This window comes from Physcomitrium patens, chromosome 16 (genome assembly GCF_059467195.1).
Source record: "Physcomitrium patens ecotype Gransden chromosome 16, ASM5946719v1, whole genome shotgun sequence".
Lineage (NCBI taxonomy): Eukaryota > Viridiplantae > Streptophyta > Bryopsida > Funariales > Funariaceae > Physcomitrium > Physcomitrium patens.
In genome coordinates this window covers 9,932,966-9,949,499 of record NC_143425.1, presented here as the reverse complement: position 1 = coordinate 9,949,499, position 16,534 = coordinate 9,932,966, and the positions used below count along the sequence as shown (strand labels likewise).

The 16,534-nt window shown below is 34.8% G+C and overlaps 2 protein-coding genes across 2 annotated transcripts; one reads left to right on the top strand and one right to left on the bottom strand.

Annotated features, from left to right (window-relative positions):
* Positions 1–5,944: 5,944 nt before the first annotated feature.
* Positions 5,945–9,841, bottom strand: LOC112293066 (guanine nucleotide-binding protein-like NSN1). Its single transcript, XM_024542117.3, has 9 exons — positions 9,671–9,841; positions 9,292–9,521; positions 8,969–9,107; positions 8,654–8,827; positions 8,156–8,373; positions 7,762–8,026; positions 7,367–7,546; positions 6,862–7,079; positions 5,945–6,727 (listed from the first exon to the last, which is right to left on the bottom strand). The coding sequence occupies exons 1-9, from the start codon at positions 9,690–9,692 to the stop codon at positions 6,386–6,388; spliced, it is 1,788 nt and encodes a 595-aa protein (XP_024397885.1). The 5' UTR covers positions 9,693–9,841; the 3' UTR covers positions 5,945–6,385.
* A 3,509-nt stretch (positions 9,842–13,350) lies between these two features.
* Positions 13,351–15,303, top strand: LOC112293141 (class V chitinase CHIT5). Its single transcript, XM_024542272.3, has 3 exons — positions 13,351–14,099; positions 14,209–14,766; positions 14,976–15,303. The coding sequence occupies exons 1-3, from the start codon at positions 13,559–13,561 to the stop codon at positions 14,993–14,995; spliced, it is 1,119 nt and encodes a 372-aa protein (XP_024398040.1). The 5' UTR covers positions 13,351–13,558; the 3' UTR covers positions 14,996–15,303.
* Positions 15,304–16,534: the final 1,231 nt, after the last annotated feature.

Sequence of the window (16,534 nt, the reverse complement as noted above, 5' to 3'; positions counted from 1 at the left end):
ATTTATGTGCTTTGTTTGTCCATCAGTTTGAGGATGAAAGGCCAAAGAAAGCTTTATGTCCACCTTTAATATCTTAAAAAGAGTTCTCCAAAATCTTGATATAAATTGACTCCCCTTATCCAATATAATATCTTTCGGCAATCCATGATATTGATAGATATTGTTAAAGAAAAGTTTTGCAGTTTCTTCACTTGTGTTAGATTTTGTGTGTGGTACAAAATGTGCCATTTTGGTAAAATGAACTACTATCACAAATATAAAATCACATGATTCTAAGAATGAAAGATCAGTAATAAAATCCATAGAAATAAAAGACTAGGATTGTTCTGGAATAGGTAATGATTGACGAAGTCCATAACATCGATGTCGAGGAGTTTTTGACCTTGAACAAATGTCACACAATTGAGCAAAGTCTTTTACATCTTTCCACATTTGCGGCCATCAAAAATCTCTAGATATTAGATCTAGAGTCTTGTTGTATCCAAAATGCCCTATTACTAGAAAGTCGTGACATGCTTGAAAAATACATAAACATGCTTCTCTTTTTAGCATATATAGGTATCTTTGGAAATAAAGTAGGTTGTTCTTGAACTCAAACTAAGATTTAGAAGAAGTATTCTTGATATCATGAGTAAGAGGATCAAATGACATACTTGATTAAATTTGTTTGAGAAAAGTTGAATTAATAGTCAATGTTGATTTTACTACTCGAAGATGAAATTATTTTGGCTTCAATAAAATTATCTTTTTTTGATCAAAAGCTAAATCTCTTTCTTTAGGTGCAAGATAAGAATGTCTGAAAAGGGCATCAGACAAACCTTGTTGTTTTTCTAGCCGATAAGTGATATTGAACTCAAATCTTGACAAAAACATGCTACAACGAGACTAGCAATGATTCAAAACATGAATTGATATGAAATACTCAAGGTTCTTGTGATTTGCATATATGGTGATTGGATTAGAAGTGCTTTCTAGATAATGATGTCATTCTTGGAAAGAATCCACAATTGCAAGAAGTTCTTTGTCATAGATCTCATAGTTAATCTTGGTTGTTGAAACTTTCTTGGAATGAAAAGCTATCAGGTGAAGTTTATCATCTATTCCTATTTGTAATAATACAACCTTCAAAGCAAAGTCTAATGCGTCTATTTTTATAAAAAAATACCTTCAAAAAATCAACATAATACAAGATTAGTGTAGAAACAAAGGCTAACTTTAAAGCTTCAAATACTACTTCAGCTTCTTAATTCCATTGAAATTTGTCTTTGTAAATCAAACGTGTAAGTAGAGCTCCAATTTGAGAGAAGTCTTTGATGAAGATTTGATAGTAATTGGCAAATTCCAAAAAAACATTAGACATCTTAGACCGTTTTTGAGATCTTCCTATCCATAATAGTTTGAACTTTCTTAGAATCCATCATAAGTCCATTGTTTGAAATGATATAATCTAAGTCAACTTGAGTAGTGTGGAATACACACTTTTCTATCTTAGCATAAAATCCCACATCTCTTAATTTTTGTAAATACAACAAACATGAAGTTCATGTTCTTTTGTATTCTTAGAATAGATTAAGATGTTTTTTAGATAATGGACAAAAAAATCATCCAAAAACTCTCAAAAAATATCATTCATAAGATGTTGAAAAGCTGCTTGTGCATTTGTAAGTCCAAAAGACATGACATTATATTCAAAATATTTGTACCTAATTTGAAATATAGTCTTCCATTTATCTCCTTCTTTGATGCATACCAGATTGTATACTCCTTGTAGATCTATTTTTGTATAGATCTTAGCTTGATTCAACTAATCAAAAAGTCCAGATATTAAAGGTAATGGGTACATGTTTTTGATGGTGATCTTGTTGAATCCTTGATAATGAACATACATCCACAATAATCCATCTTTTTTCTTCACAAATAAAATTAGGGCTCGTGCTGGAGATTTGGAATGGCATATGAAGTTCTTGGCTAAATTTTCTTCAATATATTCCTTGAATTCAGCCAAATCATTTTGTGATAAATTGTAGATTGATCCAAATGAAGGTTGTGCTCTTTCTTAAAGGTCAATTATACAATTATAGGAATGATGTCCTAGAAGAGTATCTATATTTTTTTTTTCAAATACATCTTAAAAATCCTAATATTGGCTTGGAATACCACTTGAAGTCTTTGCACCATTAGAAATGAGTGACATAAATGACACAAAGTGATCAATTTTTTGCAGTATGCAAAAAAAATACTTGTACCTACAAATATAGGTTTAATTGTACTAGACTTGTGATTTTCTACTTGATTAACTTTACTCTTAGTGATACTTTTAGAAAAGTCAAGAGTACAAGAAATCTAATTTACTTGAAAGTTGTATTTTTTTAAATACCATAAATCTAAAATAATTGAATTAAAAAAAAATCTAATGATATTAAATATTATTAAGCTATTATGACCATTAGTTATTACTTCTATAGGAAGGATTTCATGAATAACATCTCCTAAAGATAGTCGGCAACCATTTATGACTTCTACATGAACAAGTTTAGTTTTTCTCACTAAAGATATGTTAAGTCTTTTAGCAAATTCTTCATCTAAGAAACACGCTGAAGCTCTTGAATCTAATAAGGCAAACACTTTGTAATGTATAGGTCCTAAAATAATGTTTAATGTAAAACAAAGAGAAGTTTTTGAGAAAATAGGACCTCGTTAGATATTGTACAAGGTTTCAACCGCATGGTTCCTATTGTAGCTAGACCAACTCATTTTTTGATATATTGTTTTCTTTCACATTCATACTCCTCATTTTATAATTGTGTCGCTTCTTTGGACAATGTTGAGCAGTATGCTTAGGTTCTCTATAATATAAGTACAATCTTTTTTGACAACGATGAGTCTTTTCTTGCTCAGTAAAAGGTTTGAAACATACCGCATCAATTTGCATATCTTCTACTTCTGAATATATGTGTTGAAGAGGCGTTGGTGTTGCCATTGAATTATAATAATATTGAGGCCCACTTGTCTAATTCTCAGATCAAAATTTAAAAAATCAATTGTCACACTTCACAACAAAATTAATTTCTTGACTCAATGTTTGAGGATCAAGTAAGTTGAGCATCAATTTCTTTACCTCATATTGTAATTCATAGAGAAATTGGCTAATAAGTGCAATATCATTCTACTTGATATCAATTGCAAGTTGTCAAAATTGTAAAATATATAATATTATAGATCGATTTTTTTTTATCATAAAATATGAATCTTATTGATTACAATACAAGTTGCATCATATTTTTTGTATATGGATCAAAAATTTATTAAAAAAAGCCTCCAAATTATTGAATATTGGATCTCATTATTCAAGAAAAGATAAAAACCATGATAATGTTGAATTCGAAAGAAGTGTACCAATGAATCTAAATGAATCTTGTGATCTTTGAGTTAGATAGCTTTGGAGTTGAAGTTCAATCACAAGTTGTACTTGATTGATAAATCCTCAAAACTTGGATCTTATGCCATCAAATTTCTTAGGCAAGAAAACTCTTGGTTCTCTAAGACTAGAAGGATGTTCCACCATAGGAGAAGGGAAATGATTGGATGTAGATATTGAAGCAGGTTCAATCATATCTATATCATCACTTCCTGCCATTCTTGTTGCTCCTTGTGGTGGTAAACTGAGTTGATGCATTGCAAGCATTAACTTCCTCAATTGTTCTTGCATTTGTGCCATTACACTTTTCATTTCAATAAGCTTTGCCATGATAATACTTAGAAAATAAATATCTAATATTGCTCAAGACAAGCAAAAGATGGGAGTTGAGAATAAAGAAGATACTAAGAAGAATATTAGTTTAAAAGAAGGTAGTCCTCAACTTCTAATACGCTTATGTCTTATTAAAAAAAATAGTACTCCACTCATAATCAAGAAAAGACAAAGCTCTAATATTATAAGTGTACTCTTGTCAATCTGTCAAAGACATGAACTGGAAGAAGATGCATAAACGTGGAAAAATTTTGTTGAAAGAAAAGTGACAAAATACCAATAAAGTAGTATGTATATTAAAAGGAAATTAGAATGGCTATTACCAAAAGACAAAGAAACTAGAGACTCTTAAATCTAGACTTGAAGCAAGAAAGGAGTTGATAAGAGTGAAGAGGGCTTCACTCTTGCCTCTATATATACTATCTAACTAGGAGCTACGTGGTGATGTTCTATAGGACCTCTAATATGTGTTGACTTTGCAAGACACATGCCTTAGCTAACAAGACAAGTTTTCTACATGTGAACCTCATAGTTAGCTTGTTCTTCAAGCTACCAACATGTATGGCACATGGCCAACTTATTGACCACGTTTCTAACCTAAAAAATCAATTAAAGACACCTATAAAGTGAAAGGAGCATCTATGAAGCTTTTAGGAAGCTTGTATAGAAGATATTATGGAATTAACCTACTTTTACATATTACTATCTAAATCATATAGATAATTATTGCTTAACATGTGTATGTACATAATACTTAGTCAAAAAAAATAATATATATATATATATATATATGATGATGATGATGATGATGAAATAATGTTAGTAAATTTACAATTTGTATTAAATCTAAAATTTTACTAAAACATCATATTCTTAATTTGACAAAAAAAAATATTTGAAATTCACATCTATAATTCAACTTTGTTAATATATTTCTTTTGCAAGACAAGCATGATAATTCATCTTTGTCATATATTATTTTTATAAGACAACTTCTTAAATTAGATTTTAAATAAATATCATATTAAGGGATATCATCTATAACTATTCATTGGAGGTCTTGCCTAGTCCACTACTTACATGCGACCTTCACACAACTTTCAAATAATAGCTTGGACAATATCATTTTTAGTGTACCTATTGCATAACTGACTAAGATTACCACTAACTAGAGAGGTTGGTGCAATCAGTAATAGCAACTTATTAGGACCACAAATTCCAATATTTAAATAGCAATTATAATTGTTAGTAACTTAATTTTGGATGGACACCCCTTTATCATTCTTCCTCTCAAATTTCTTTAGGCCTTGGGAGTTCTTTTCTTCAGCTATGGGTAATATAGATATCCTAGATAATGAAGGCAAGCTCAAGCAAGCCTATCAAAACAAAATCAAAGTTACCCAAAATTTATGAATGGATGCAAATAAATATATATATATATATATATATGCCACTTCTTAATGAGGGAAAAGATCAGCTCTAGCCTTTCATAAATTTCATGCCTTAAGTCCAAACAAACCAAAAGAGCATGGTCTTTGCCTTCAAGCAAAGGTACTTCTGACATAAAAAATAGACATAATTCTCATGATAAATAACTTTTTTATTTTTATTTTCACTGTACCAAGTCATTGAAAGCAATTTGGAGGGATGTAGTGGAATAGGCACCGATCTAGTGCTGAATGGACGAAAAATCCAAATGGCTCCTCATACCAAACACATTTTAAAATGACCTATAAATTGTTAACCTGATCTAATTGCCCAAAGACAATTTCGTGATTTTTTAAACCCCAAACTCATCAGTTCTATTTAGGGTCTATCCACACACAAGGAAGATGAACAGATACAAGGGTCAAAGTGTAAGCTAGGAGCTTGCTCTGCGAAATCAAATGAAATTTAGAGACACCTAAACTTGCAAACAAAAATAAAAATTTGCTAATAATGCACGTTCTACATTTTTCCAATGGTTACTCAAACTACAATTTTCACTCAATCTACCGAGATGTGGGGATTAGACTCAGGGAAATCAAGATACTGTACAGAGTTGCCCAGACTCCAGCACAAGTGACAAGGAGCTTAGACAGCATCTATCAATTGTGCATAAATTATCTAAGCGGCTCAGGAGCTCCAACAAACTATGTTCTGACCTTGTGAGATTCTTAGAGACCAAGACCCAATAACAAAGAAACAAATGAATAGTTGCCTCGAGTTTTTTACTTGTACTTTTACTGTGGCTCTCAATTTTGGCCAAATAATAGATTACATACGAAATTAGTGATTGACTCATAATTGATCTAAACTACGCGGAAACAAGTACACCATAGTACCTCCACCTAAGCAGACACAAGCTCTTTAAGTCATGGCTCACCTTACACCACTACAAAACTATTACAAAGCCTTGCGCCCTGTAGAATTAACACTATTTGACTAATTTTAGGAGCTGAAAAAGCACTCCGCATGGTCCTTCACATTTAGAAAAGGGAAGCAATGATGTACCTCTGACTACAAGAAAGGAAAAAAAGTAATGAGGAAAGGAACTATCCCCTTCAAGGTCTCCATGAAGAGCGAGACTTACGTTGGCATATCTAAAAGTCGATGAATAAACAAGCATCAGGAGTGCTCATCTCCAGGACGAACCTAATTGACGCCCTCCATTGCATCCTCACCATCACCCTCCTGGTCTCCAGTAATTCCATCTTCAATATAGTCTGTTTCAAAATTGTAGTCATCAGATGCGTTTCCATTGCTCGTTGGAAAAGGACCATTCTTAGCTGCTTTCTTCATCTTCTTTTTGAGTGCTCGTTTGGCATGTGGATTTTGAATTCCTTCAGCATCGTAAAGTCTTTCGTTCTGGCTCAAATACGCTCTACCTCGTTTCACAACTACTTCATTTGTGTCCATCATGCTGGGACCCGCATCCATCTCATCTTCCTCTTCCTCTTCTTCGTCACTGTCCTCTTCTTCCATGGCCTGGTTGATCTGTACAGAAAACCAACATAGCTCTCAGCACAAGACCAAAGCAATTAAAAAGGACGTGCGTCAACTTGAAATCTGAGAATTGTTTTAGCTTACACCACAAAATCCAAATACAATTTAGTTAAAAGAAAGAGTACCAGAGAATCATCAACGTCCATGTTGAGTGGAGCACTAGACGACATTTGAACATGTGAAGAATCTGCAATAGAAGGAAGACCAGCTATAACAGCAGATGCCTCGTTCTGAAATACTGCCTCCACATCGAATTCCTTGCCCCAATCTGACACAATTGTCCCAAATTCAGCATGCTCGCTGACTTCCCGTACAGGAGGTGTTGTGAAGTAAGGTATTTTCCCTGGAAAACACGTGGTGGCGTGGGTTTTAGGAAAAAACTAGACTCATGAAGACTGATGTTTGTGAAAACACACTATGCAAACTAAATATCAGTGGGGCTTAAACAGTCACAATAACAAATACGTTAAGTTTCACACTAAAATTGCAGGATATACCTCTCTAAACACACGAGCATACAGGATAGAATTCTCTTTGTATTAATAGCCACGCAACTTCTTTACTACCACGCTTTCCAAAAAAATCACATGTTACAACACACATCGACCACTCAATATATTCTGAGCGTACCTTCATTCCAATCATGAAGCACAATGCGGGCTGCAGCAGGACTATCTACAACACCTCCTTTCTTCAATTTCCCTCGAGCCATTGCAACATTCATCAGAAACTCGTCCACGTTGCTAAAGCTATTGATGTTATAAATAGTCTTCAACTTCTCAGCAGGACACAGTCGCAATATTTCCTTCACTGTTTAGATAAACGAATCACATGTTACACCAACGAGATTATCCATGCCCTTCAAAACACATATAATCGTAAAAAGCTGCAGAAAAAAGGTCGGCTTGCAGTTGCCGCAGAAGTACCTCATCCTAAGATTTATATTGTATTATGCATGCTGAAGCAAAAGAAGACGATGATCACAAACCATCAAGTTCAGTTGTTCCATATCTACCCTAGTTTACCTGGGGTAGCAGGGTCGTCGAGCTGTTCAATCCTGGTGCAGTTTCGTAATGTGGCAGATGCTTCATTGTCGCCCGATGCTGCGAACACAATTCCAGGACAATCGAGTAGCTTTACATGCTTGTCCAAGTGAATCTCCTGCATCGCCTTCGTGACACCAGGTGTTGCTCCAACACTGGCCACTCGTGTTCTCTTTAAACTGTTAATAAGACTACTCTTCCCAACATTTGGAAACCCAACTACACCAACTGTGATAGCTGTTTTCATCTGCACATGCAACAAGTCATACACAAAATAAGCACAAAAAATCCATCACTTCTAGTCTGTACACAACATTGCAGTAAGTTACGCTCGAAACAACATCCTAGGAACAGATAAAATTACAACAGACAGTACCTTCTGATTTCTGGAGTAATTTTTAAGAAGCTGCAAAAGTGTCTCCGCGCCAAGGGCGTCGCTGCTTTGCAAAGCATTAGCATTCTCGGTAGCATTCGTAAAAGACTTCCTTCCCAAATTCGTTCGTTGTTGCTGAGTATTACACTTAAATGCAACCGTTGGCAGTTCTTCCCTAAGATACTTGAGCCATTTTTCCGCCACTTCTCTAGGGACAAGATCTGCAAATCAATGACCAGTTAAACAGATTTGTACTATTTGTTGTATGTCAAGTATTTCAAGGCGAATGATGTCGCACCTGGTATTACACACCTCATGTAGATAAAATTAGAACTGTGCATAAACCTATATGTCTAACTAGCATGCTTTCGATTCCTTTTAATAACATCCAATAGTATTTCGACAAAAAAGACCTGCGTGAAAAGAACTCAAAAAACGTGTTACACATGGCAATTTCCAGCTTCAGTGTGGGAGATTTAAACAGAGATTCATGAAAATTACCAATTTTGTTGAGGAGAAGAACAATACGCTTAAGTCCTCCAGCTTTATGGACCATTCGTTCTACATCCAAACAACGGCTACCAAGAGGGTCTCTTGCGTCCAACACTTGAATGATCACATCCGACGCCTCAACCACCTTCATGAACTCCTTATAAAATTGCCTTCGAGAATGCTCTTCAGAAGAAACAAAAAAGCGTTAAAATCTAAACCTAACACCTCAAATAACTCAAGGCTTCACAATTTAAGCATTCATGATTGCAAAGAAAAAACTGAAATTGGATATTGGAACGAAACAACAGAGAAATTAAGGCATACCTTGGGTACCAACCCTGTCACTCTTCTGTTTCTTAACTTTATCGAACTCAGAAGTCTTCCTGGAGGCATTGTTCGCAAGCTGCGCAAATTCAACGTCACCTGCATCGCCCGCCGATCCCATCTTACGCTTCGCAGCAGCCTGCGTCCATAAATTTAAACAAACCCTAAATGAATCGATTTCGCGAAAGACATAATTCAGTAACAGCAAACATGACGCTTCAAAACTCACTCCGGCTTTTCACACCGAGTAAGAAGTACGCTCAGTGATAAAGTAGTGTAGGCCACGGAAGTGCTGAAAGCCGCGGACACACAGCTGGGCATACCCTTTCCCTTTTCGCCGCTTGGTTCTGCTCATAATTCTCGATAGCTTTAGCGCGCCGGGCTTCCATAGCAGCGACCTGCGCATCCTCCAAAACTTCTGCGTCCCTCTCCTTAGGTTTCGCCTTGTAATGAACTATCTTCCTCGCCTCCTTGGCTTTCTTTTCGCAGTGCAACTTCACCTTCTTCAAAATCTTACTCTTCTTCTTCATAGAAACACGCTTGTGCTTACTCTCTGCACCAGGGCACAACTACATTCATCAAAACCCAATAAATCCCGTCTACGTGTATGTGAAACCATAGCAATGAACGGCGGTATTAAGCGACCCCGAATCATCAACAAGCTGCAAATGATATCGCTAAGAACGAAGAGGAATTGCTCACTTGTTTTCTGACTGTTCACCATTTTGACGACAGTTTCCGACCCAGCAAGAAAGAGAATCCTACGACAGAAAGCTAATTCACAATCCTGCTGATCGAAAACTCGAATCAATTTGGGGCAGTTTCAAGGTTAGCCTGCAATCGCAGCAGCCTAAGTGAGGAGTGAGGGGAGACTCTAAAACCCTCAACCTTGAGAACTGGCCACCTCCAGGAGCCCTAATGTCTCCGGGCTATATTACTCCGGGTATGAGAGGATCCGGGTATGTGGAACGTCGCCATGATCGGGTATCAGGACCCCAGCTTGGTTCTCACCATCTCCTTGAATCATCTTGTTTGGATCCTTAGATACTGCCACAAACAAGCGTGCCACACAGCATGAATCTTCTTATATTTTGATGGTTCATTCACTTGAAAATATGTGAGATTTATTATTCCTAAAATATATATATATATATATATATATAGTTAACTATAATATTCTTTTGATTGATTTGTATGTCAAATTATGTCAGTGTGTGTGAAAATATATAGAGGAATGTTAAATAGACCCATGCTTTTACTAAATAGATCCACACTTGATAAAGAATATGGTAATCATGATGAATGTGGTTGGTTTTTATTGGTTTTAGATCCAATAATGGGAAAATGAATCTAGAAATCATTATTTTTTTCATGATGGTTAGGATAGGTAGATTGATTTAGAAAAAACTTGGGTTTATTTAACATTCCTTTCTATAGATTTATACAAAATACATCAAAATTTTCTTCACGATTATGATCTTGGATTAGCATGTAAGAGCTTCTTCTTTACTTTAGACTATTTATATTTTTTTTAATGTTTTGTTTTAATCAAATAATATTATTTTAAGATACCATACTTTTTTATTATTTTTAAAAGCATGTGATTAGTGTATTTATATATATATATATATATATAATTACGTTTTCCTCAAAATTTTCAATTGAATTTCAACTTTTTAAGAGTGAGTATTAACTTTACTCAATTCCTTGATTTATTGATTTCCATCTCATACATGATTGGGTGAAGTTTTTGTAATTTTTTTTAATTGTGAAATTTTAAAATACTTTCTAATCAATATGTAAAATTTTGGAAAAGAGTATGAAAATTTATTTTGAATATCTAGCAAAATCTATAAATATAATATTTAATAATTTTAGCTAATGGCATATCAAATTTTTATAGTATTTAAAATGTTATTGTAATATGATTGTCTATATATAATAAATATTTCTAATATCTAATATAAAAATATGACTCAATTTCATTAGATTTGCTAAAAAAATCTTCTTTTTAGAATACATATACATATACACAACTTTAATTCTTATCCACAATTGGGCACTAATATCCATATCATAATCAAGAATTGTTTTCTAAACTTTGTAGTTTTATTTTATTTTTTTATTAAATATTAAATATTTTTCTTATTAATATTCCAAAATTAGTATTATCATACTCATTGTTACTTCTTACAAAAGATATAGAATAAATTGAATTATCTATTATTTAAATTTTAGAAAAATAAGGCTTTTAGAAAATTAAAAAAATTAAACCATTAAATAAAGAGCCATCTAATATTTAAATAAAGATCAAATTTTAATAGTAAAAAAAATTAAAATAATCTATAATATTTCTAAAATTAAAATAACTATGAATATCTACAAATATTAGTATATATATATATATATATATATATTAGCAATGCACCCACGATTTTTTCTATTGCCACAACAACTTGCTATTAACTCTACATATTTCTTAAGTTTTTTTAAATTGTAATCAATTTTTTTGTTTATATATATATATATCTTTGTATTTATATATGTTTATACAAAAATGATTGTGGTTGCATTAACAAAAGAATAAAAATTTGATTGAAATTTTCATAGGATTGTGGTGGCAAAAAAATAGAAAAAGTAAAAAAATACTAAAATTTAATTAATTTTTTCATAGAATTGTCATAGCAATAATAAAGACTGTAGTAGTAGTAGCAAATTTTGTTGTGGCAATGGCAAAGACTAAGGTGACATTAGCAACACCCTATAAGTATATTATTATTATTATTATTATTATTGAATAGTATACACATAATACTATTTTTTACTTCTTTTGTTAGAAGTATATTAATGATTAGTTGATGATTGTTTTCAAAGTTTTAACCTAATATATAAATGGACATAGATGATTTTTTGCAAAATAATTAAAAAAATGACATAAAAAAATACAATTATCCTAAAACATAATAAAATAACCAAATAACAGTGCCAAGTTACAAAATTCTTACTAACCAAAAAATATACAAGTCTTAAAAAGATAATTAGCAAAATAAAAAATGACCTTAATTTTGCTTGTATGTGTATTACTTGCATAATTACAAGCTTTTGTCCAATTGTTTGAACAACTAATCATTTAAATCATTTACAAAAATTGAACATCTTAACATGTTTTAACCAAATTATCATAATTATTTAAAAAAAAGACATAATTTAAAAATAAAAAACAAAAAATCTCAACATTAGATTTCTATTTAAAAAATTAAAAAATATATAGAACATTTAACTATATATTTTTTCTAAAATTATTTGATACTAAAAAAAAATTCTAACAACTTGGTCTACATTTAAAAATTCAAAGAATTTTTGTAGAGTTCTTTAACCACCATTTTTAATGCTACAAACAATTACAAAGACTGTAGTTGACATTCAAAAAGATCCAGCTTTATTGCACACATTTATACTCACAAAAAGTAATATTTTTCTACATTGGTATACTTGGGTGCCTCTGAAAACACCCCTTAGATACATGTCATGATTCCAAATTCCATTGTAATAACATCACATCACATGAGCTTTCTAAACATTATCCACTTCAAGTTGAGTTGTGAGTTAGAAGGATCGGTCGTCTAGTACGCATTCATATTACTCGACATCGACTTGTTTCACACTCATGTTCGTAGCAAGAGGTGGGGCAAGTGTTGCATTCTGGGAAATTTAGGGTTAATTTATGGCTAATTTAGAGCAAGTGGTATCGTAGTTTTTACGACACTGCTGCAGTCTTATGAAAGAAAGTTGGAGCTTTGAGGAGTGGGATTAATTAAGTCCACGAATGCTGTTTGGGTCCCACTTGAAAGTGGATCTTATTCCTTCTCCGAGATTTTAATGGATTAATTTTTTATCTATTTATTTTTCCTCAAGCTGGCTGTAAAGTTGCAGCGTCGATTATCACTACAACGTCCAATGGAAGGTTCTGCTGCACTGTTTCGGAGTCAAATATTTGGCCATCCTCGAAGAGTGCTTCAGACTACTTGTCATCAGCTGTTCAAACAATTAAAGTCCAGGTTGACTTTGGTAAAAATAGAAAATGCCAGAATGGGTTCACTTTCGGTCCGGTATGAGAAGCAGGTCAGGTGCCCAGCTCGCTCGTAAGCACTTTGACCTTTTTTCACTTCATCCGTTAGTCGTTCATGTGTGCATAGACATAGATGTCGCGTAGCTGCTGCAAATTTTGTGAGCTATTAGACAAGTTTCAAAGTTTAGGATTTATAAACATGTTCTGGTGCCGGGAGCCATTTGGATATTCTGTTCATCCTGTACTGGATTCCAATTCCGCTTCTGCCCGGCATAAGTAGTCCAACAGGCTGTATATAGGCAGGCAAAGAGGCCGAGAAACGTGAATCGGTCCCTTCTCTGAGCTTCCAGTTACAGATTGTTGCATATTTTCTCCTAGATTAGTTCACTGTATTCCCCAGATTTTCCTCGGTGGGACTTTGCGTGTGTGCTGCCTCATAGTTTCCCGACTTCGAACTCTGTCTTGGGTTTAGCGGACTTGAGTTGGATTGTGAAAAATAAAATCTTGTCTTGTATGTTGCCATGGCGCCCAGAATATCATTGTTTGGGATCTTGCTGGTGCAGATTCTCAGTTTTCAGTTGTTGGTATCGCCGGATTTCTTCTTGGCTGGAGCTGTGGTGAGAGGGGGTTACTGGTTGCAAGACTTGCCGCTAGTGAACATAAACTTCAATTACGAGACGCATGTGTACTACGCGTTTGCAGGCTTGGACCCTTCCTCGTACCAGGTTGTGGCTCCGACCACCGACAATGGCCAGTACGCGACGTTTGTGGCCACGGCGAAGAGCTCAAACCCTTCCGTTGTGACGCTCCTCTCCATCGGCGGAGGTGCAGCAAATTTTACCACATTTGGCGAAATGGTGAGCACATCCACCAGGCGGCAGGCCTTCATTGACAGCAGTATCTCGCTGGCTCGCCAATACAGTTACGAAGGACTGGACCTAGACTGGGAGTCACCGCAAAGCCAAACAGAGATGGAAAATTTGGCGCTACTGCTACAGGAATGGCGCGCGGCTGCGCATACGGAGGCTCAATCGTCAGGCAATACCGAGCTTCTCCTCACAGGTACAACTTTCAGCCGGTAAACTTCACCCTCAACCACTACTAGATACGATTTCTTCCGAATCCATTCAAACATTTGCCGATCTAAGCGGTTCGAATGCTGTCCTTGCAGCTGCTGTGAGCTACCAGTCAATTCTGCTCTACACGGGTGTCGGTAATCAGGTCTGGCCGATTACCGCTTTCAACACATACTTGGACTGGGTGAACGTGATGACCTATGATTACCACGGCTCATGGGAGCCAACCACTACTGGCGAACACACAGCATTATACGACCCCAACTCCGACGTCGACACTGATTACGGAATCAACAACTGGCTGTCAGCAGGCATGCAAGCAGACAAGATGTGCTTGGGACTTGCTTTCTATGGAAAGCAGTGGGTTCTTGCCAGTCTTGCCAACACCGGAGTAGGGGCGCCTGCCACCAGTGGTGGCGACCCCATAACATATGCAGACATCGTGACTTACAACAACGCAGGAGGCGCCACTGTTGAGCAAGATTCCACTACTGTATCAATGTATAGTTACAAGTCTGACTTGACTTGGATCGGGTATGACAATCCTGATACTATCGCTGCGAAAGTTCAGTATGCGCAGAGTAAATCTTTGCTGGGTTACTTCGCCTGGGCACTTCATCAGGACGATGCGAATTTCTCCTTGGCGTCAGCAGGTATGAATTGATGCAACCTCGGGTTCACATTTATTAACCAATTGTTGCAAGATTATAAAAACTTTAAATTTTATTAAAAAAAAAAAAAAAAAAAAAAAAAAAAACTCTTTTATCGGAATTTGCAGATACCTTGGTTTTGAAAATCTGTTAGTACTGGAAACTGTGGCTATGGCATTTCTAACTGTGAGCTCTTGGTCTGTGATCTGCAGCGCAAAATGCGTGGACGTAATCGAGGCTGCAAACTTGTAAGATGGAAGAACCCAACTGTTTAATGTACTAAACTAAAGATTTTTTTAGGGTTCGGGCTTAATTAAAAGGACAACAATATCTTTCAAAGGCATAGCCGATTCGGCTCAACAAGGTAATCTCAGCTGGAGGCAGAGCCATCAAAATTCAGCTAATAAAAGTATGATCAATGATCACGAATCATCTGTCATTACGTGTAAATCATCAACTAAAATTAAGAAGATTACATGCTGCACTTTACAAATAATTCATTTTGATTACAATTGAGTAAATTATGTTTGTCTGGAATAATTTTATTTGGTTTTGCAACTTTATATGACATGCTTGATTGATTACTTTTTACCAATTTATTGCATGGACGTCTATGAGTTCTTCTACGTATTTCAAAAGACTTTTTTGAAAAATGATATCAAGTATATTTTGTTCCATGTCATAATTGCTTAAAGTGATATATTTTTATACATGAGTTTGCTTTATATATATATATATATATATATATATATCTATAGCAAATTGTTAAATCAATCTTACATGTCATTATTTCAATCCCACCATCATAACCAATAATATGTTCTTGCCTCTCATTTCCATTCCCAGCCCACATCTTCCATTCTAACCTTCCAATCCCTCATCCAATATCCACCCACCCTCTCTACCCTCTCCCCAGAACAAACTATGTGTGTGAGTTTCTTCCAGAAGTACTTCACATGGTATCTAATCCTTCTAAGGCATTTGATTTTCACCAACTTAATTTGAAGTTGCACACTCTTCTTGTAATTGTATCACACATTGCAATTGTCCAATTTCATTCATAATGAATAAATCCAAGACTTGAATGCTTACAAAGGATTGAATCCATCATGTTTGCAATTCACCAAACTCAAGTTCTACATGTCAACAACTTAATTTAGATAAGCCTAGCTTCTTGGGATCTTGCTACATTTTTTATGAGATTGGACTTGGTTTATATACGAGAGGTGCTTCCAACCCTCATTTAGTCCATCATGTTCAATGTATGTTATTTGTATCCTTTTGTATGAAGCAATGTGGCTCCTTGTAAGCTCATACTCAACTTGGGATGGACAACTATAGGAGACTTTGGAGATGATGCAAGAATCAAATGCTTGTTCAAGCACATGCTCATGTTCTTTACTCAAGATTGTTGGGATTACAAACTTGTGATAACAAACTCACACAATTCACATGCATGCTTATTCCATATTTTTCTTTTCATTTGTAAATTAGTATAAAAAGCAATGCATCCGACTTGATATTTATGGCTTCTCTCCACATGCTCATCTCATTGTTGATTGCACATTTTTGTCAAATATAATACATGTGATATATTGATAACTTATAGCTCTGGAAGAAATTTACTTATGTAGTTTGCTGTTTAAGGGGGTTGGGATGGGTGATGTGGGCTAGGGGTGGGAATGGGGGATGGAGTTGGAAATGGGAATGGAAGACAAGGGATTGATATGGAGGACAGGGACCCACAGTTGGTTATGATGGTGGGGTCAAA